This window comes from Leptodactylus fuscus, chromosome 11 (assembly GCF_031893055.1).
Source record: "Leptodactylus fuscus isolate aLepFus1 chromosome 11, aLepFus1.hap2, whole genome shotgun sequence".
NCBI classification, from domain to species: domain Eukaryota; kingdom Metazoa; phylum Chordata; class Amphibia; order Anura; family Leptodactylidae; genus Leptodactylus; species Leptodactylus fuscus.
Window position 1 is genome coordinate 67099250 of NC_134275.1, and position 23983 is coordinate 67123232.

Genomic DNA, 23983 nt, shown 5'->3' on the forward strand with positions numbered 1-23983 from the left:
AGGAAGTAATTCTCGGATTAACATTGCTGAATCTTTTAAATATGAAGGTAAATTCACTACATATGGTTGTAATAACAAATCAACATAATGTGAGAGATTCCGGGTCAAGGCATTCAGACCTGATATGATAGGCCTACCCGGCGGGTTTATTATGCTCTTGTGCACTTTAGGAAGGTGGTAAAAAAGTGCAGGTGTTGAGTTCTTTACATCTAAGAAGGTTCTTTCATTATCTGTTAGTATGCCTTGTGAATAGGCCTGTTGGATGAGAGATCTATATTCCTCTGTATGTCTTGCTGAGGGATCCTCAGCAAGAGGAGAATAATAGTTTACATCTGACAATATACGTTCAGCTTCACTAAGATAATCTTCTCTATCCTGAACAACCACCCCTCCCCCTTTGTCTGCCGACCGTATAATTAGCTCAGTATTATTCATTAGTGCTCTACATGCTTGCCTTTCTAAAAGTGTGAGATTTTTTTGATAAGGTTGTTCACTATTGTTTAGTTTCCTAAAATCTGCTGCTACCATAGAGTAAAAGGTTTCTATGTTATTACCACGATGATGGATAGGATGAAACTTGGATTTTGGTTTCAACTCAGTATGGATAACAGGAGGTTTGGTTTCAGTATTTGTTGAGGATAGAAGAATATCTCCCCGATTAATATCTTTTACCAAATTCTGAGATTTGCCCAGATTAGTTATAGAGAAATGCCTCTTCAAAGTTAATTTGCGTGCAAAAGCATTGAGATCTACAAATAAATCGGCCTCATTTGGTGCTTGTGATGGACAGAAAGAGAGGCCTTTGGATAAGAGATCTATTTCGGCATGGCTGAGGACATATTTGGAGAGGTTGAAAATACATTTAGGGAGCCCTTGTTCTTTTTCCTGGTGGGACTGACCGGGTCTATTTCTGAAGGGTTTATGTTTTTGTTTTCCCCTAGTACCTCGTCGGATTTTCTTTCTGGTGATGGAGAATGACTGTTGTTGCTCAATTTCCGCTTTTGTTGTATTGGTGTAAAATAATCTGAGATTTTGGTTAGAAGAGGTTTCTCCTGTGTGTGATATGACATGAGTGGACTGGACGGAGTGATCTCTAGGGGAAGGGCTAAAAAAGACACCTTGGTGATGGTGTTATTCTGAAAAGTAGTATTGTTGAGTGATATATCTGGATTTGATTGAACTCCTGGAACCGGAGTGTCAGGAATAGAGCTGTCATGTACAGTGATTAGTGAATCTTCTAGTTCCAACACAGTGCCAACACAGCACTTTAGACATTTGCATGTGGCATGGTATTGAACAATTAATGTTCACTACTTACATCGCACAGGATCTGTTTTATAGTGACCTGTACTAATATTACATCTGCTATAACACAGATACTGTGTGACAGAAATAGCTGAAGACTCCCTACACAGTATTATAAGATAAGATATATGTGATTATTTGCTCCACAGTGGCCTTCAGGTGGTACAATCCGCAACACAGTCACCACCACACAGTATTTTGCCCCACAGTCGCCTCCACACAGTACAATTTGCAACACAGTGGTCCCAACACAGTACAATCTGCCCCACAGTGGCCCCACACAGTATAACATGCAATTCGGTGACCCCCACAGAGTACAAACTGCCCCACAGTGGTTCACACACAGTACAGTCTGCAACACAATCGCTCCCACACAGTACAATCTGCAACACAGTGACCCCCACACAGTACAATCTGCAACACAGTCACCCCCACACAGTACGATCTGCAACACAGGAGACCCCCACACAGTACAATCTGAAAAACAGTGGTTCACACACAGTACAATCTGCAACACAGTCGCTCCCACACAGTACAATCTGCAACACAGTCGCTCCCACACAGTACAATCTTCAACACTGTGACCCTGAGACAGTACAATCTGCCCCACAGTGGCCCCCACACAGTACAATCTGCAACACAAGAGATCCCCACACAGTACAATCGGCAACATAGTGGCACCCACACAGTACAATCTGTAACACAGTGACCCCCACACAATACAATCTGCAACATAGTGGCACCCACACAGTACAATCTGCAACACAGTCACCCCCACACAGTATAATCTGCAACACCGTGATCCCCACACAGTACAATCTGTCCCACAGTGGCCCCCACACAGTATAATATGCAATACAGTGACCCCCACACAGTACAATCTGCAATACAGTGGCCCCTACAAAGTACAATCTGCTCCAAAGTTACCTCTAAACAGAATAATATTTTCCGCAGACGGGTAACAACAGACAGGGCTCTGAATGCAATCTCTGGCATGCTTAGAAATGTTGAGGAGATTCACCGGACAGTCAGTATAATCTTGAGTAATGGGACAATTTCATATTTGCCAGTAATATGCCTATTGAACCAACATGAAACAAAGACAACCAGTCATAAAGTATGGATCAGTAGTCCCCAACCATTTGAGTCACATTTGATAATACCCTAGTAGTCAATATGTAAGAATGCCAATTCTCTACGGGACTATACACTGCTCTTTTCAGGAGTCTTAGACCCTACTATCACTCCATTAAGTATACAAAATGTACTTTTAATCAAAGTTTATGCTCAGAGGTAATGATTATATCCCCGTATTAGACACAGTGGTAATGATACATTCTAAAAATAATCGTAGAGTCTCTGAGGTCCGCTTTGTTTCTAATTTCTATTGCAGTCAATGGTCAGTTGGAATCTTCATTAAATTATGTAATTTAAATCTTATGGGCTGTAACATATTGAGCATTATCCTAAGGACATCGTGTTAGCTAGTGGGAATTGTGCAAAAACCTAAGAAAGGAAAAAAGCTACACAAAATATAGTCCTGAAATGTAAAAAAGGATTGGAAAATCTGATAAATGTACAGAACATAAAAGTATTTTAACACAGACAGGGCTGAAAATGGATAGAAACGAGTACAATCCGACCACAATATACTTTAATATCATTGCCTTATGAGCAAAGAGATGGCAAATCTCCCCACTATTTATAGGTCTCAGCAAAAGCTAAAATAGCTTCGTTTTACAAGATGGGTAGTTCTCCGGTGCCACATATAATGTCCTCTATCGCTCAGATGATCAGATATGGAGAACATAATTCAACCTTTTCTTTCAGAGAAGACTTTGCTCTGACACTCTTGCAAGCAGGTGCAAAAGGAAAGATCCGATCTTTTCCAGATAGAACAAACAATGGTGCAAATTCCGTAGGTAGTATAAGATACAGTTAGTTCCTAATGTTGGTTCTTATGTTTGCTCCGCCAATACCCCAAGACATGCCACTCATAGGGCAAGTAATATTGGTAAGCGATCAGGATTGGGAAAGATCGGATCCCGATTGGCGATCAAGCAAATTTCACGATTGGGATCGGCTGGAAAATGTTGAAAATCAGATTTCAAAAACGATCCTGAAATCTCAAGATCAGCTCAACCCTACCGATGACTTATTGTATTTAGGGTTGAGCGATCGGGAAAGATCGGATCCCGATTGGCGATCGAGCAAATTTCACGATCGGGATCGGCTGGAAAATGATCAAAAATTGGATTTTAAAGACGATCCTGAAATCTCAAGATCGGCTCAACCCTATTAAGCTACAATTTCTGCATAAATTCTCAGTGACTTGTTGCACAGGTACATATACCATGTTGTGCGGAAGGTAGCAATGGTGCGGACCCAGCAGGTCAGAGACAGGGAAACAATGTCTGGTGCAAACAGGTTTATTTGGAAAAAACAGCAAAATAAATCTTCACTTCAGGTACAGAATAAGCAAAATAAAATACAGCCTTAACTTCAGGCAAAACATCAAAGCAAACCCTGCTCGTCCGAGCACTAACTAAACAGTAAAAAGCTAACTATACGTGTGGGATACTACCAACCAAATGAAAAAACAAAATAGCACAGTACGGTCTCACCAGACTCTCAGTATTTCAGGACAGACCCAGGCGCCTCCTCTCGTTCCCAGGATCTGCCCTGAAGTGCAGGCTCTGCAGCCTTTTATGGCCCAGTATTGAGCCTAGGACCCAAGTTGCTACTATGAGCACTCTACCACGTCATGACCTCACAGTATACAGCTGGATTCACGCATAGCTCTTAAACGTCATATTGTGCGTGTAAAGGTTGTGTTAAGTTTAAGGTCTTATAAAATACACAAAATAAAATCCTCTAAAACCATATGTTAATACACATGGCTTTATCATTAATTTGTACATTTTTTTTAATGCTTCAGTTTTTGGCAGCATTGTGTAAATAAGAGACTCCATGCCAAAGCCACAAAAAATAAGTATGTGAGAAGTCTCCTAACAGTTCCTGTTGTTTTGTTCCAAAGAGACAATGATGAGACGTCTAAAGATGTGTTTGGGTCCTATCCTTCCTGTGTTGGAAGAGGCAGAATTTTAATATAGTATTATTAGGGCTTAGGTCAGAAATTTTAAGTATAGACGCCTATAAGGCTGTGTTCACACCTGTACTTTAGGCTTTCATAGAAGCCTCAGATTACGTTAAAAATTCCAAAACAAAGTAGCACAGTATAAGGACAGACTCCATGACAGCAACCCATCTGACCCCCTTATAGTCATTGTGATCTGAACCTAACAGATAGCTATAAAACTTGAGCTGTCGTATAGAATCATCCGATTCCTGTTTTGTTCATACAATATATAGTAAATTTGGTTAAAATTTATTTTTAAATGGTTGTTTTATTTTCTCTTTACAGCATGAGGATTTGAAGCAGAAAACAGATGGAAAAAGTACCCCAACTGGAAAGTCTCCTTCTCAAATGGTAAGGAAGATGATATATTAAAGGGGCTGTCCAGGACCTGAACACATTTAATAAGCATTACCTATCCACAGGATAGGTCAGCAGTATAGGATCGTTCGAAGTCTGGTGCCAGGACCTCGCACTGACCAGCTCATGTGACCTCCAGAAGTCACATATAAGATACATGGCTGGAAACAGTTCCTGACTCCACCACTACAATGTATGGAGCTCTGTACACTGTATACAGCTCCTGGTCCATATAGTGTACTGGTGGTGCCCGGAAGTGAATAGTAGCAAAGCTACTTCCAGTTGTATGGTTTTTGGTGGTCAAAACAGCTGACCCTAAATGTAATATAATATAATATATAATATATATAATATAATTGAATAAAATAATAATAAAATTCTGAAAGGTAAGCCTTATTTTAATGTTTATTTCTGTAAATTAACAAAATGTAGCAAATGAGCAAAAGAGAAATCTAAATGAAGAATTTTGATGTGACCACCCTTTGCCCTTCATCAATTATTCTTGGTAGACTTGTAGACAGTTTTTGAAGGACCTCAGCAAACATCTTGGAGACCTAAGCAACAGATTCATGTGTATGTAGGCTTGTTGTATTCCTTCTCTCAGACTGGATGACATTGAGATCAGGGCTCTGCGGGGGCTGTATCACCACCACTTCTAGGACTCCTCCTCCAAAGAGCGATCACACCAAATATTAGGATGATATGTGAATATTTGGTGTGATTGCTCTTTGGAGGAGGAGTCCTGGAAGTGATGATGATACGGCCCCTGCAGAGCCCTGATCTCAATGTCATCCAGTCTGTCTTGGATTACGTGAAGAGAGAGAAGGACTGGAACAAGCCTACCTACACAGTCGCTTAATTTTCTTAATTGAAAAAAAAACAAAAAACTATTAACCTTGCGATTTCTGAAAGCATTTTACTTTACAGCATTTTTCCATATCTACCTAAAATCTTTGCATAGTACTGTATATATAGTGAGTGGCAGATCATATGAGGTTAAGCTACAAGTAGAGATGAGCGAACACTAAAATGTTCGAGGTTCGAAATTCGATTCGAACAGCCGCTCACTGTTCGAGTGTTCGAATGGGTTTCGAACCCCATTATAGTCTATGGGGAACATAAACTCGTTAAGGGGGAAACCCAAATTCGTGTCTGGAGGGTCACCAAGTCCACTATGACACCCCAGGAAATGATGCCAACACCCTGGAATGACACTGGGACAGCAGGGGAAGCATGTCTGGGGGCATAAAAGTCACTTTATTTCATGGAAATCCCTGTCAGTTTGCGATTTTCGCAAGCTAACTTTTCCCCATAGAAATGCATTGGCCAGTGCTGATTGGCCAGAGTACGGAACTCGACCAATCAGCGCTGGCTCTGCTGGAGGAGGCGGAGTCTAAGATCGCTCCACACCAGTCTCCATTCAGGTCCGACCTTAGACTCCGCCTCCTCCGGCAGAGCCAGCGCTGATTGGCCGAAGGCTGGCCAATGCATTCCTATGCGAATGCAGAGACTTAGCAGTGCTGAGTCAGTTTTGCTCAACTACACATCTGATGCACACTCGGCACTGCTACATCAGATGTAGCAATCTGATGTAGCAGAGCCGAGGGTGCACTAGAACCCCTGTGCAAACTCAGTTCACGCTAATAGAATGCATTGGCCAGCGCTGATTGGCCAATGCATTCTATTAGCCCGATGAAGTAGAGCTGAATGTGTGTGCTAAGCACACACATTCAGCACTGCTTCATCACGCCAATACAATGCATTAGCCAGTGCTGATTGGCCAGAGTACGGAATTCGGCCAATCAGCGCTGGCTCTGCTGGAGGAGGCGGAGTCTAAGGTCGGACCTGAATGGAGACTGGTGTGGAGCGATCTTAGACTCCGCCTCCTCCAGCAGAGCCAGCGCTGATTGGCCGAATTCCGTACTCTGGCCAATCAGCGCTGGCCAATGCATTCTATTAGCCCGATGAAGTAGAGCTGAATGTGTGTGCTTAGCACACACATTCAGCTCTACTTCATCGGGCTAATAGAATGCATTGGCCAATCAGCGCTGGCCAATGCATTCTATTAGCTTGATGAAGCAGAGTGTGCACAAGGGTTCAAGCGCACCCTTGGCTCTGATGTAGCAGAGCCGAGGGTGCGCTTGAACCCTTGTGGAGCCTCGGCTCTGCTACATCAGAGCCGAGGGTGCGCTTGAACCCTTGTGCACACTCTGCTTCATCAAGCTAATAGAATGCATTGGCCAGCACTGATTGGCCAGAGTACGGAATTCGGCCAATCAGCGCTGGCCAATGCATCCCTATGGGAAAAAGTTTATCTCACAAAAATCACAATTACACACCCGATAGAGCCCCAAAAAGTTATTTTTAATAACATTCCCCCCTAAATAAAGGTTATCCCTAGCTATCCCTGCCTGTACAGCTATCCCTGTCTCATAGTCACAAAGTTCACATTCTCATATGACCCGGATTTGAAATCCACTATTCGTCTAAAATGGAGGTCACCTGATTTCGGCAGCCAATGACTTTTTCCAATTTTTTTCAATGCCCCCGGTGTCGTAGTTCCTGTCCCACCTCCCCTGCGCTGTTATTGGTGCAAAAAAGGCGCCAGGGAAGGTGGGAGGGGAATCGAATTTTGGCGCACTTTACCACGCGGTGTTCGATTCGATTCGAACATGGCGAACACCCTGATATCCGATCGAACATGTGTTCGATAGAACACTGTTCGCTCATCTCTAGCTACAAGCCCTTGCTGACCTGCAAATACAAATAAATCCTTTTTTATATCAAAATCCCAAAATAATGCAAACTTTTCCAAAGGAATTCAAAGGAAACAAATCACGTAGCAATTAGAGATGAGCGAACAGTAAAATGTTCGAGGTTCGATATTCGTTCGAGTAGCCCCCTCAATATTCGACTACTCGAATCGAATATCGAACCCTATTATAGTCTATGGGGGGAAAATGCTCGTTTCAGGGGTAGGCAACGTTCGATCAAATTATACTTACCTAGTCCACGAGTGAGGGTCGGGCTGGATCCTCCGAGAAGTCTTCTCCTTGCAGGGTCCCCGCGGCATCTTCCAGCTCTTCATTCACTCTGCCAGAAATCGGGCTTGGTCAGAGCCGACTGTGCATGCCCGCACTACAAGCGGACATGCGCAGTCGGCTCTGCCCAGGCCCGATGCCTGGCAGAGTGAATGAAGAGCCGGAAGACACCGCGGGGAAGCTGCACGGAGAAGACTTCTAAAGGTAGGAGAAGAACCAGCGTTGATTGGCCGACTGTATAGCATTCGGCCAATCAATGCTGGTTCTGCATCGAACTTTTCCATTCGAATAGCGAGTGGTACTCGATCAAGTACGAGTATTTCGAATACCGTAGTATTCTATCGAATACCTACTCGATCGAGTACTACTCGCTCATCTCTAGTAGCAATCATTCACGCTCTACTTTCCTTTGTAAACTCCTTTACAAAAAAGACAGAAGTTTGGTTGCAATGAGTGACACCACCTTGTTCCTCTCTTGAGATTTCCCTCATTGTGCAGTGTTCACACTCCTCATAATCTGACTTCATTTATATTCCTAAAATAAACTGGTAAATCCATCTTTTCAGAATGTGATAATCCTTCTCATAATTTAATTTCTTTCCATCTACAACCACTTTAGATGATATTTCAAGCTCCCGGGGGAGTATGAGCTAATTGTCGCTCCTTGTAATATTTGTCGGGAAATTGTCTACATATTTCTATAGGCCAGTTGTATGAACTACGGGAAACGTGCATATCAATGAAGAATAAGTGTGCACAGCGCAAGAAACCTTCACGTTTTTGTGTACTATCATTAAATAAAGGTGTTTATAAAATTTTGTATTGAACAGCAAAAGACTGAGGATACTCAGAGTCAGAAGAAGTTTCATCGGACCTTGCCCAAAGATCAGACCCAGCTGCTGTTTCTCCAACATGACCACATGGAGAAGAATCTAGATTCACCAAAGCATCTTCCAGATCATAAATTCACTAATGCAATGCATGAATTAAAGGTAAGATTTGTGATGTAAAGTTACATCAAAATCTTGTAATGTTGACTTGCAGGGGCACAATTTGAGGGTGCAGTCGTACCGGGGCCCATAAGCACTGGCATTAGTATTGAGATTGCAGCTTCAATCTGACCCATAAGCCAAGGAGACCCTCAGATTACCCTAACCACACGAAGGTGGATTAAACTCTTTAGCCCCCATAACCATCACTATCAAGAATTCACTGTAGGGATGAGGTAGGGGGCCTGGATAAAAGATTGCACCGAGGCCCACAAGACTTTAGTTATGCCACTGTTGACTTGTGTTAACCTGGTCATAGATACTATGACTAGGTTGACACACTGGTGTATAAGATCATAGCAGAGTGACCACCTCATAGATCATATACCTATAACCAAACTGAGGCCAGAAAAAATCTTAATATTAACTTCACTTTGGTTATAATTTCAGATATTAGAAAAGAGAATCGCCAATGTTGAGCACAGCAGTCATAAATGGACAGGCTTTGTACCCCAAGCGCATTCTAGGCTTGGCTCCGGAAGCAGTTCTAGTCCTTGTACGCCAGCTTTACCTAGAGCCATTATGGAGGTAAGTTACAGTATATAAATTACACTGACACCTCTTTGAAATGACCACACAAAATTGCATGAAAAAATGGTCTTCTAGAGAGGTGGTCAACTCCAAGAAGATGGCTAGTATGGCCAACTGAAAATCTGTCACAAAAAATGGGTCTGGTTAAGGAGAGGGTAGCCTTTTGGAAAGGTTTCACTGTCTATAAGACAAGGTTACGATATGCTGTATCTTACTGGTTTGGATGTGGCTCCTTGGACCCCCATAATTGCTAAAATGAAGGTGCCACTGACGCTCTGATGACCATTCCCAACAAAGTGTTGTGTTTTATGCATCATCTTTGTTCCCATGTGCATATAGCATGAAAGGTACTTAGTAAGACTTCTTATACACCAAGGGAAATACTTCAAGCATATGTCTTCAACATATCTCACGGTATTGGCATGCAATGGTACACACCCATCCCCCAAAAAAACAGTATACAATGTAGCACCCTTTTTATGGGTGATATCTACATATAGTATATAGAAGCAGACTACACTTTCCTACATTAATAAGAAGAATAATTGATCTCTTGGCATTTACTAGGCTTTATGGTTATAATCAGCACATGTGCCGAGAGTTATCTCCCCGGTGTACAAGGAGAACATACACACCAAACGTGGTGGGAACAGAGCCTAAGAGTGCAGATACACTGGGATCACATTCCTTACATCAAACAAACTTCTATGGAAATGAGAAGAAGTTCTATTTCCAAGCATATTCTGCTTTTCTATGTGCTTCCCTTAGACTGTGAAAGAAAAGGTTAATATTAATATGTATAGCTCATAAACTCTCTTGAGAGCCAGGCTGGAAATGCGTTGTTCATTCAGCCCCGTCTCCTGTGATCCAGCATTATTATTTCATCCATGTGTTTGTTTTCTCTCTTAAACAAAGAATGAAAATCTCCGCTCCAGTAGAGACAATCACTACAGCAGTTCCCTATCTGACATGATCATAAGTCCTCTGACCCCAGGAAAGGACGATGTGTTTTGGGGCTCAGTGCAAGGCGAAGAACAGCCCCCGAAGGTAGATGGGAGTTGTAGGAATAAGTGTATGCTATTGTATTTATTCATTCATGTTGATCTACAGGTTTTTTCTTAATATACGGGAGGAGAAATACCAGCTGATCTTTATATAATATTAATATTGACAATTCCTCTTGGCAAAAATTCAGCTTGGATCCACAAATGTTTTTTTGGTATTATATGCTCTAACATGCACCAAAATTATGGGTGTGTTAATAACAATGTAGACTCGTGTTGCTACGTCTTTAATTCCTAAAGTCAATACATGAAGTGATTTCTGCTGCCCTATCAGAGAGCAGAATATGATAGAGCGGGAGAAGCCGCACTGTGATACATAGGGTCATATGAGTTGGAGCAAGAATTCTGAGTATAAAGTAGTGTTAATCCTGGCAGGACTCTTAGGAGAAGCAGTGAGAGTCCTCATCACATTGCCCACAAGCCATGATTGATATCTCTCCATGTATCAGTATATACACAGAAGGATGTCAATCACTGTGTTGGCGGGGTAATCAGGAGTCTCACTGTGTGCGCGGGGTAATCAGGACTGTCACTGTGTGTGTGCGGGGTAATCAGGACTCTCACTGTGTGCGCGGGGTAATCAGGACTCTCACTGTGTGTGCAGGGTAATCAGGACTGTCACTGTGTGTGTGCGGGGTAATCAGGACTCTCACTGTGTGCGCGGGGTAATCAGGACTCTCACTGTGTGTGCAGGGTAATCAGGACTGTCACTGTGTGTGTGCGGGGTAATCAGGACTCTCACTGTGTGCGCGGGGTAATCAGGAGTCTCACTGTGTGTGCAGGGTAATCTGGACTCTCACTGTGTGTGCAGGGTAATCAGGACTCTCACTGTGTGTGCAGGGTAATCTGGACTCTCACTGTGTGTGCGGGGTAATCAGGACTCTCACTGTGTGTGCAGGGTAATCTGGACTCTCACTGTGTGTGCAGGGTAATCAGGACTCTCACTGTGTGTGGGTGGGGTAATCTGGACTCTCACTGTGTGTGCGGGGTAATCAGGACTCTCACTGTGTATGCGGGGTAATCAGGACTCTCACTGTCTTTCCTAGGAGTCCTGTCTGTATTTGCTCTGCTTTTATTCAGAAATCCTGTTCATACAGCTCTCCCCATTGTGAAGCTGAGTTGGGTTATCCACGCTTCATAGCTGCTTCTCTAGGTATACAAGTGTATGTGCATTTTTCCTGTCTTCTGGCATGCCACAGAGAATGGCAGTGCTAGCCTTAGCCTAAGGCCACACGTTGCAGAAAAGCTGCCTTTTTTGTTGCAGATTTTGCTGCTTTTTTTTTTTAAAGCCAAATGCAAATGAATTAAGCAGACGGGAGAAGTATAAAAAATTCCTATATATGGATCTGGAGCAAAAAAAAAAGTGACTGTCTTTTTTCGTGGTATTTCCACTGCAACGTTTATGCCACGCGGGGCCTCGGCTTAAGGTTGCTGCAGTTCCTGTCACCTTTGCAGCTACGCAGTGTTTTTTGTCACGTTTCTGCTGCATCCAAAACACTGCATATTCGCATCCACCAGATCATCGCTATTTATCACTGGTCTCAGCTGGAGGGAGGGTTGGAATTTTTACAAATCTTTTGTATAATGTCCCTTTAAGATCAAGCAGAGTCAACTTTACCGAAAGTTATCAGGATCAAACTTTTCTATACAGAACGGCTATGAAATGAAACGTGTGAATTCATGTGCAGAGAATTTTGATGATGCCCCAGATTTCTGAGTAAAACGTATATATAAAAATTATATATATATATCTACTCGCTGACATTACGTTTGCAAAAGTTAGTATATTTTGTTAGCCTGACTAAACACGGGGATAAATCTTTGTGACAGCGTCTAAGTATCTCTAAAATTCAGCCATGCGTTGCAAATGATGTTTTCAAACCTATTAGAACTTCAGAACTGTACAAACAAACTGGAGCAGAGACGAACAGAGGAACAGAGGACGGTCTGTAAACATGATCTACATATCCGCATTTCACAGATAGGAAGAACACATGGCTCTCAAGAAAAATAAATGAACCATACAGAAATGGGATGTTATTAACTCTCTGGTAGCCAGCGATCATAAATCTGATGGGTATGATCATATTCATATTCCATATCCATTCCTCTCGTCGGTTCCTAAGGCGAGTGCCGCTCATAGAGACTTATATGGCTTATCACATTGGAACCCGATTGGAATTGGTTCCTCTATATTTACTTGTAGGATAGTGAAGGGGATGGTTGTAAAATAAGGGAACACAATATATACAATTCCTGCACAAATATTGTAATATTATAATCCACAGTCCCCTAAGGATCCGACCATATCGACTGTATTGGTCAGCGACTAGTTGTACAAACATCAGACGTGTCATGGTAGCATGCGAATCTGGGTGCGGAGATCTCATCTCACCAATCCCAAAACAGAGGGGGCTCATGCCTTTCCAATTCCGATTACTTTCCCAACACACACACATCTACAAGGAGAACTGATCAAATCCAGACAGAAACAAAGGAGCGCATCGCTCATCTAAGAACGGCTTGTCCTCGTATATCGACTTTCACAGTCAGAAACTGATCACTTGTCAGACGTTTGTAAGAATGATAGATACATTTTTAAGACATACCGATAGGGAACTTAGATTGCGAGCCCTATGAGTGGCAATGACTGACAATATACGTAAAGCGCTGCACAATATATTGGCAATATACAAATAAGAGAATTCAATAAATTAATGAATAAATAATAAATAAATTTAGGTGATGTTCTTTTTTTTCTGGAAACATTAGATCTGTTCATGGTTGTCACTTGTATAGACATGAGCTGTAATACCAGAGACAACCTATCAACAGATGTGGCGCCGTTTCCAGAAAACAGTCAGTGATGTGTGTTGTTTCATCCATTGCCCTCATTGCTCCATTGACTTAATAGTCAAATCGTCAAATGGGCATCACTAGTACCGGACTGAGAAAATCACGGCATACAGAGTTTACCTGTAGACAATTTGCATCAATACTGTGGACAACGACAAATGCTATATGAGGCTTCCTGAACAAAATCGAGGTTGATGTCCATTTCTGGATATATTATGGTAATAAAAGAGGAAAGAATCAGAATGAAACGAATAGACAAGTGGAAATATTTCAGTACTGAAACTTTGTATCACAGTGTATTCTGAGGCTAGGTTTACATCTGCGTTCAGGTTTGTGTTTGAGGGTTCCACTTGGGGACTCCCTGAATGGAAACCTAATCTGTATAAAAAAGTGGTTACCTTAGGAAATCCAAGGACCCCAGAAGAACTGGAAGACACCGCGGGGAAGCTGCATGGAGAAGACTTCTAAAGGTAGGAGAAGAACCAGCATTGATTGGCCGACTGTATAGCATTCGGCCAATCAATGCTGGTTCTGCATCGAACTTTTACATTTGAACAGCGAGTGGTACTCGATCGAGTACAAGTATTTCGAATACCGTAGTATTCAATGGAATATCAACTCGATCGAGTACTACTCGCTCATCTCTAGTAGAGACCAAGAACCAAAAGTCCGTAGTAGGATGGCCTGACGTGACCTGCATATTTGCACTTGAAAAAGGGCCCGGTGGGGCCCGAAACGCGTCGTGCTGTTTTATTTACCTCAATAAAGATCCTATTTTTGGATATCCCGGTTCTTGTGTCATACCATTACCAGCGAGCGCGGGTGTCCTTCCTACTACAGACATTTGGTTCTTGGTCTATACGCATTTCTCTTCCGGTTACCCGGTATACCATCAGATCCCCTGCCACTCTCACCTGGACTCTAAACAAAGCCATCAAAGGGATTGTGACTATTCACAACCCTATCATGTGAGACGCCAACTGGTTATTTCATCGTTCTTTACATCTCTACCACGTGTTATCCCTATACCGCACTCAGAGCGCTCGGTGTCTTGTTTTGTTTTTTGCTCTTCATAAACCCCATAGGGTCCGTGTGGTTTCCGCTCAGTTTCTGCGTGAATAATGCGGAGAGAAAAGCACTGCTTGTAGGACATATTTCTTCACATTGTTCTTGAGAGAGGGGAATGGAATCCCTGAATACAGATGTGAACCAGGCTTAAGATTAGAAAGACATGGCTGCTTCCTTCCAAATACAGCGTCAGACTTGTCTATGGGTTATGTCTTGTAGGGTACATGTTGTATAATCAATCATTATATGGCATTAAAAGGGTTCTCTAGGGAGTCTTTGAATAGTTACATATTTTGGGACTTTTGGCCAGTGAACCCAGGGTTTGTCTGGTTACAAATCCAGGTCATGTGACCAGGTGGTAGATCTCTCCGTAACTGTTCTCACTGATAGTCTACCTGTGCTATAGGGGCTGACAGACTATAGTATAGTCCCCATAGCACAGGTAATAGTGGTGAAAATGGCAGAGGAGGGAGAAGGCAGAGCAATTCCGGGACCGGTTCTGATCACGTAACCAATCTGAAACCTCCAGGTTTGTTGGCAAAAAACTCTGGAGCAAATAACTATTTTAGACTCCCTGGAGAACCCCTTTAAGTCTATAAGCCTCTTTGTAAATATAATTAAAAAAAAACTCAAGAAAAATGGGTCTTGTCCTCGATTTCAACTTCTGTGTTCTGAAGTGGCTGGGAAAATGGAACATGAACTGTCATTGGTCACCATGACCAACAAAGCCCCTTGTTCTCCAACACAGACTAAACACTAATGGGGATGGGGGGGGGGTGAATACTTTTTCCCAGCTCTGTGTAGGATGTTTGAATGATACATGTTACTTCTTATTTAAGCTCTTTTTGTATAAAAAACAAAAACATCAAACCATAGAGGCTCGAAGCTTGTACAATATAAGTATGATGTCACTCAGTGCTTACCGCGGAAATGTGTCTTCTATTCAGGTTCCAGAACGAACCACATCGAAGTTTTATAAGGACAACCGAGGCCACCAAAGGAGCCCATCTGGGTAAGTGAAGGCGACGGCACACATCCCAGCTCTGTGATGGTTCCTAAGCACAACCAGACAGACAATTCTGGGAACATAATTGCAAGCTTCTCTTTATACATTCTGACAAACACCAATTATAACTAATCTATTTAAGGAGAAATTCAACCCATGGAACTCTAGAAGATAAAAAGTGTTCTTCTGTGAGTCAGTCCCAACACCCACGCAAGCACAGGGCTATAAATGACAGACGTGAGATTCGGTCTTCGGACTAATGTATCAAGTGATCCGAAATAAAGATTTTTCCTTGACTTTTTGTAGCGCTACTAATTGATTTTAACTATTGAGTTACAGCTGCCATCTAGGTGAATGCGTTGGAGAGTATGCAATGCTGTAAATATAAGCCTAGTATCTCATTAGTCAAGATCAATCAGTAATACTACAAAAAGTCGCAGTGCAGCCCTGGCCTTAAGTCGGCCATACACCTTGGACTTTCGTATGGCGAATTGACAAAATTCTGCATCACGACTGTCCAAAATCAGTGTGTATGACCAATATTTGCGTATGTTAAAGTTTGGCGGCAAAATCGCAATAAGCTCAAATAATTGCCTGAGCTTCTCCTCTACTGCGTTAACATTTAGTGATATGTAGGGTTGAGCCGATCTTGACTTTTCAGGATCGATTTTGAAATCCGATTTCTGATCATTTTTCAATCGAACCCGATCTCGATCCCAATTCCGATCTCAATGCAAGTCAATGGGATTTTTTTACTAATCGGAGATCTGATTTTAAAAACAATCCTATTCACTATACAGCATGGAATCTAACAATTGACCGCTTTAAATGTTAGAATCCACGCTGTGTAGTGATTTTTTTTAATTACTAAGTAGTCAGAGGATTTTTTTTTAATCCTCTGGCTACTTAGTCCCCCCGGTGTCCACTTACCTGCAGAGATGGCTGGTCCGGTGCCCGGTGTTCTCGTTCTTCTTCGAGGTTAGGAGAGTGTGGGCGGGTATTGGGAGGGGAGAAGTCATGTCTCCCCACCCTGTACCCGCCCACACTCTCCTAAGCCACAAGCCCCACCTTCTTCCTAACTCTTTAACACTAACCTGGGAGACAGGGGCAGCGAGATGAAGAAGAACGGGCACTGCATCAGCCATCTCTGCAGGTAAGTAGCTAATAGAGATGTTACCTAGTCTCCCATTAGAATGAATGGACGCAGCCGGCGCACAAGGGGTTAAGGCTGTGTGCCGGCTGCTTCCATTCATTCCTATGGAACCGCAGCAGAGGCTTCACACTGAGTATACACTCTGCTCAGAATGAGCGGAGCTTATACTCAGTATAAAGGCTAACATTGTTAGCTTTTCCCACAATGCTTGGCTAGTAGCAAAGCATTGTGGGAAATAATCACCGATCTCGATCCCACCTAAAAAGATCGTGTTTGGAACACGATCGCTCAACCCTAGTGATATGCTTTACAGTATAGTCATGAACTTAGGCAGCAATAAGGTCTATGGGAGAGTATTCTAGACATCATCTGTGTGAGGAGGGGAGAAGATAAGCTGCGATATCATCTATTACCAGTGGTGGATGTAATAATGGTACACTATGGGTTTTATCTATTGAGGTGTGAACTTCTATTGTGATACAGTCTGTCTGCTAATTCTCAGGAGGCACCTGTACTTTTTATTTGAAGCAATAATAGCAAGTAGATTCAGCCTTACGGTTAGCGGTAATTTCATGCGTCCACTAATTGCCACATTACACCTGCACTTTTGACAATGCTTCAAATGGGAACTACAGGTCTGTCCTTGCTGTTACCGCATAAGGTAAGTGGCTGCGAGACACTTCTAGGACACTTTTAGGCTGAGGACCACATTGCAGAAAAGCTGCTTTTTTTGCTGTAGATTTTGCTGCGGATTTTAGAGCCAAAACCAGAAGTGGCTACAAAAGGAATGGAAAATATGGAGGAAGTCCTAATATTTCTCCCTTCTACTACATCCATTCCTGGCTTTGGCTCAAAAAAACTAGCAAAATCTGCAACAAAAAAAGTAGCTTTTCGTAACATGGGGCCTCACATGTGGGAGAAGGAAAATCTGGCCTTCTTGTTGGTAGTAGTTACATGAGAGGAGATGCCGTGCTCTGTAAGGTCAGGGTCCTACATTGCCAATAAATGGAATTTTAGTGGCGGGAACGCAGTGGCAAGAAAAAAAAAAATATTGCATACAGTACCTGCAAAGTGGATGGGATTCTGGCTTATCACAACCACACATTGCAGAAAAAAAAATCTGCAGCGGAAATGCTACGATTTGAAAAATCACTGAATTTTTGTAAATCACAAATGTCAATTATATCTATGGAAACACTATAGGTGTAAGAGGGACAAAGTTTGCAGAGGAAAACTTGCAATGCATTTCTGCTGCGGTCGTTTCCACAGCGCTTTTTAGCTATGGCTCGCTTTTTGGGGCCTTAGCCTAAGGGAGCATTCACACGGAGTAACGCGGCACGCAATTTGGCGCGTTTGCGCCGCGTGTTATACGGACCGTGTTTGCCATCGCGTTAACGCCGCATTGCGTAAACGCGCCGTTAACGCGACGGCAAACACGGTCCGTATAACACGCGGCGCAAACGCGGCGCAAACGCGCCAAATTGCGTGCCGCGTTACTCCGTGTGAATGCTCCCTAAGAGTGACAACGGGCATTGGGTGTTTTTCTCAGCAATTGTCTTGCACTGTCTAATGATACATCTCCGGAGCTGGCAATGGAGTCTATTTCACCTTAACACTGCTGTTCCGACATAACACACAAATAAATGGTGCGTCCAAAAACCTCTACAGGGTTCATACGCATGCATAAGGCTGGGATGGTAAAACAGGTAAAAAACTGATATTTTTTACAAGATGTATGTAATATACTGTATGCATCTACTACCCTAACATGAGAAATCACAGTAAGGTCTGGACAATGGAAAGTGATAGGACTGGACCATTTTCCTTCACGTACCTGAACTTCCTGTTACTTTCAGAAATGTAAAGGTGAACGACAGACGAGAGGTGCTGAGAATCATTATTTATATATATATATATATATATATATATATATATATATATATATATATATATGTCGGAGCGTTAACCTTGTACATTTTCTCCTTTAGTGGCTTCCTTCAGCAGTTCAAGGACCAACCTGAGCCAGCAAAATGTAGCAATATGACTGGGAATGCCAACCAGAGCCGAGGAATGAAACCAGGTGATTGTTTCTTCCAAGCATCCAAAGTGCTCAACTCTATTAAGGTTGGGTTTACATTGTGCATATGTATTCATATTTGCAGCGACTTGCAACTTCCTAAATTTTGATATTGCATTGGCCAGAGTGCAGATGCAACTGCGTCCAGTCTTTGGCCAATGTACAGATTAGATTGTCTGGTCTGAATTTCCCACTTGTGCATACCCTCATCTTAAAGTCATGAACGGGATATCTTTTATTGGTTTGAACAACTGGAGTGTTTGCTGAGCTGGACAAGTCACACCATGTATTATTGCACTACGGTCTTGGTAATATATGTAAGTTTGCCAAGTAGGCAGCCCTCCACCATGAGTCAACCAGAGACTGCAGCTTATCTTAAAGTGGCAGAGTAATTACAATGTATTTCTTGTCCAGTATTTGCACACTACCCCTGAAAAGCCTTGTCTTACCAGCAGTTAGCCATTTACGGTAATCTTTCCGCAGAGCTGTCCGCAGGCTAAGTGACAGCTTAGGTAACACATCGCACTTCAAGTCATTTCATTCGGAAGTGATAATGCCCTGGAATCACAATCCAATACTGCAATTATAGCGGACATTGTTTCAGTAGCTGCTGTTCACAATGTAGTTATACTTTAAGGCTGAAGCCTGGAGCCCTATGTTACAAAAACAAAGCGTTTTTGCCACGGAAGTAATGCTGCAGCAATACAGTAGCTGCAAGGTGGATGAGATTCTGGCTTAGATTTTGAAAATGGCAGCACATCAATTATACCTATGGAAATGCTGACAGTTTCCCTATAGGTATAATTGAAAAATTCCGTAATGAGCAACATTATTTCCATAGCTTCAAGGGTGACGGAAACATCATAGCTCCCTGTGCTACTCTGTTTCCCTAATTCCTAATCTAATTCTATGGGAGTTAGAGGAACACGACTCCACATAAATCAAGGGTGACCTCTACCATGCCATGCCCCTGCACTGAAATCTACACCAGCCCATAGTAAGCGGACATAGGACGCACTACTAGTTAACCATCGGAGATCTGGGACAGTCAATGGTCCTGCCCACGGCCATGTTCCTTTTCTGGAAAGTGGAGTGGGCAGCATAAAAATGCCACTTGTGACAATTTGTGTTACAAATGTAATTAATAAAGTTGCAAAGTTATTTGATTTTTTTATTCTTTTTCATCTTATACAGGCGTAAATTGTTAATAAATTTGCCCCATGAGTGCATAGTGCATAATAAATAGATAAAATCTGAATTAGTCCCCAGGTTGTGTTGAAAGGTCCTCCCATCTCCACCTCCATCAAGTCCAGCTTTTTACGTTGCAGCTCCACTGATTCTGCCACTGTTGGAATTTTTTCTCTATCCCCCCCCCCATTCCTGAGCAATCAGTGCTGTTAGTTTTGGTGCCGGATATACTATTTACGTTGTGTACTGTCAGGAGGGCAGTGTCAGGCAGGAGCGGACAAGGGATGTGATTCTGGGCTCTGACACTGGTTGCCTCTGATTGGAATTCCGACTCATGCGCCCTTTCCAGAACAGAGTAACGTGTAAGGCGACAAAACAAACAGAACTTATTGCTCAGAAATGGTGGGAGCTAGAGAAAAAATTCTAATTCTGACAGAATTAGTAGAGCAACAGCTAAATTCAGATGCTAAGAACTGGAGTTGGTGGAAGAGGTGAAAGGTCTACCACCACCAAAATAATTTCTAAATCGGTTATATGCTATTGTAGGGTCTGATAGTGATACAGTGAAGGTGCCCCTTATATTTACAAGTATAATTTTGCTGCCACAAAATTAACCTTAACCCACATGAAAATGAGGAAGAACCGTCAGTTGTTATGTTACGAGGCAGCACTTGGTGGCAACTACAGGTGAAAACATGTGCCCTGGTATTCATGGCCATATCCCATGCATCCAACAGAGGTTTTGGTGATGGTAGAATCCCTATAATTGAGATTTGCAAGGATGAGAAAAAAATGGCTAACTTCTTTTGAAACTGGTCTGGTGGAGGTGTAATCCAGAACAACCCCTCTTAGGCCTGGTTCACATCTGCGTTTGGGGAGTCCACTTGGGGCATTAAAAAGTGGTGACCAATGAAAGCACATGGACCCCATAGACTATAATGGGGTCTGTGTGGTTTTTTTCCGCACGGTATCTGCACGAGTCATGCAGAGAGGAAAGTACTGCAAGAAGTAATTTCCTCTCAGCATGATTCGTGTAGGCACTGCACGGAAAACACACAGACCCCATTATAGTCTATAGGGTCCGTGTGCTTTCATTGGTCACCACTTTTATGTGAACCAGGCCTAACTTTTTACAGCTTTTATGAGCACTTACCATTCGGTATAGTGATGTTCTATACTTGTTTAACAAATGGTTAAGGATTAGAAATAATTGATGTTTGCCCATCGATTGACTGCTCTCCACTCTGCTGCTTACCTCACAACCAGAAAAACAGATTTACAGTAAAAAAGTGCTGAAGTAGGGCGGCTTCCAGGGGATTTCTGCTAAGTCCCACAACTCGTACATTTTAACTTGCTCATTGTCTTTATATAAACATAATTCTTCCTTATTATTAAAGTTACATTGCTAGCGTTTCAGTAAAGTGCTCTCCATCTTACACTTGTCCCACTGGCATGTACTGCGGGAAATTATTTATCCCCTGGGATTTCTGCACTTAAGCCTACTACTAGCATCAGCTCTATTATCCTATAGTTTCTGGAAACTGTTAACTACGAGCTGCCGCTGTAAGCACATATACAGGTTAATGTATAGAATAATGTATCCAGCTACAGTGTAATTTATTGGAGATTCTAAAGTTACAAAAACTATATATTTTTCATTTGGTTTGCTTAACAAACACACAAAAAATTACTTCTAATCCCAAATGAGAGAATAGACATTAGCCAGCAAAATAATAAGTATTACGTGATGTAAATCTGCAGGGATCATCTTCCAGAACCATCCTGTCTGGTGAATTTCTATCTAAAAGCAGGATATGATAGAGGGAGAGAAGCTGAGCTTTGTAATATACATGTTTGGAGTAAATGCAGAATAAATATTGACAGGACTCCCGGGAAAGACAGTAAGAGTCCTGACTTCCCTGAAAATACAGGATGGTTCTGTCTACTCTATACATACCGATACTGGAAAGTTGTCACTCATCATGTTTGTTCCAAATCATATACAGTAAGTCTTTTTATCCCTAAACAAGGGCGTAACCTAAGGGGGTGCAGAGGGTGCAGGCGCAAAGGGGCCCAGGAGCTTTAGGGGGCCCATCAGAATTGAGATTGCAGCTTCAATCTGACCCATAAGCCAAGGAGACCCACAGATTACCCTAACCACACTAAGGTGGATTAAACTCCTTATCACCCGTAACCATCACTGTCAAGAATTCACTATAGGGATGAGGTAGAGGGCCCCGGACAAAAGGATACACCAGGGCCCACAAGACTTTAGTTACACCACTGTCCCTAAGTTCAGGTTCTCAGTCTCGATGATATTTTATATATGCATATATATCATATCTCAGACACAGTAGAAATCACACGGCGGTTTTGCTTTGAAGAGCTAGAGTTGCTCCAGCAACTCAACTTTTGTGGTCCCTGCTGGACATGCAGCAATGACAGCATGGACATGTCTCTTGTAGCCAATCTTTGACATCAGTACGCACATGCTATATATGAAAGGGCCATGATTGAGGACAGTGATTGACTGCAGCAGTCACTTCAATCAGGGTCGTAACAGAGGGTGCAATCGCACCAGGCCCAGGAGCCTTAAAGGGTCCATAAATACTGGCATCAGTATTGAGCAGTGGCGGATCCAGGGTTTGCGGGGCCCTGGGCAATTGACTTTGGCAGGGCCCTACTTACTGGGGGTCTTGCACTTCTAACCTGTACTTCCCAACTGTTGAAGACTAGAATTGGGCCCCACCCACTTTTATGTTGACCCCACCCATTCTCATTCAATTTTCATGTGATTCCACACAGTATAATCCTCCTACAGTCACCCGTAAATTATATCTCCCCCCCATTTTCATATACACCCTTCATCTACCTCTAGTTTCATGTCCCCCCTCTATCTCTGTCCCCAGTTTCATGCCATTCTCCCCCTTTATCTGCCCACAGTTTCATTTCCCCCCCGTCTCTGCCCTAGTGTCATGCCATCCCCCCTTCATCTGCCCCAGTGTCATGCTGTTCTCCCCCCTTCATTTGTCCCAGTGTCATGCCGTTCTCCCCCCTTCATCTGCCCCAGTGTCATGCCATTCTCCCCCCTTCATCTGCCCCAGTGTCATGCTGTTCTCTCCCCCTTAATTTGCCCCAGTGTCAAGCTGTTCTCCCCCTCTTCATCTGCCCCAGTGTCATGCCGTTCTCCCCCCTCCATCTGCCCCAGTGTCATGCTGTTCTCTCCCCCTCCATCTGCCCCAGTGTCATGCCGTTCTCCCCCCCTCCATCTGCCCCAGTGTCATGCCGTTCTCCCCCCCTCCATCTGCCCCAGTGTCATGCCGTTCTCCCCCTCCATCTGCCCCAGTGTCATGCTGTTCTCCCCCCCTTCATCTGCCCCAGTGTCATGCCGTTCTCCCCCTCCATCTGCCCCAGTGTCATGCTGTTCTCCCCCCCTCCATCTGCCCCAGTGCCATGCCGTTCTCCCCCCTCCATCTGCCCCAGTGTCATACTGTTCTCCCCCCTCCATCTGCCCCAGTGTCATGCCGTTCTCCCCCTCCATCTGCCCCAGTGTCATGCTGTTCTCCCCCCCTCCATCTGCCCCAGTGCCATGCCGTTCTCCCCCCTCCATCTGCCCCAGTGTCATACTGTTCTCCCCCCTCCATCTGCCCCAGTGTCATGCCGTTCTCCCCCTCCATCTGCCCCAGTGTCATGCCGCTCTCACACACACTCACCATTCCTCGTTCCCTCGCAGCTCTCTCCTCTCTCATACACATATTGTAGCCGCAATGTGATGACGTCATCACATCGCGGCTACAAATGCCGGAGGCCCGGAGCTCAGCGTTAAAGCAGGAGCTGAGCTGTGACAGCTCCGGCTTTAAACGCCTATGCATTCAGCTCATCGGCGTCCTACCGCCGATTTGCCGCATACATAGGCGTTTAAAGCAGGAGCTGTCAGCTCCTGCTTTAACGCTGAGCTCAGTTGGAATTGGGACATGCTGACCGGGACCATTTTGTTAGGTCCCGGCCGCGCCGCGGGGCCCCGCTAAGCGCGGGGCCCCGGGCGGTTGCCCGGCTCGCCCGGCCCTGGATCCGCCCCTGGTATTGAGTTTGCAGCTTCCATATGCCCATAAACCAAGGACACCCACAGATTCCCCTAACCACACTAAG

The 23983-nt window shown here is 43.5% G+C and overlaps 1 protein-coding gene across 1 annotated transcript in view; it reads left to right on the forward strand.

The window, feature by feature from the left end:
- NRK (Nik related kinase) overlaps window positions 1-23983 on the forward strand; it is a 181152-nt gene that overhangs the window by 88094 nt on the left and 69075 nt on the right. Inside the window, exons 14-19 of the mRNA XM_075259060.1 lie at window positions 4730-4795; window positions 8673-8834; window positions 9282-9419; window positions 10338-10469; window positions 15358-15422; window positions 18558-18649. Of these exons, the coding sequence (XP_075115161.1) occupies window positions 4730-4795; window positions 8673-8834; window positions 9282-9419; window positions 10338-10469; window positions 15358-15422; window positions 18558-18649 (655 nt within the window). The remainder of the gene's footprint in view (window positions 1-4729; window positions 4796-8672; window positions 8835-9281; window positions 9420-10337; window positions 10470-15357; window positions 15423-18557; window positions 18650-23983) is intronic.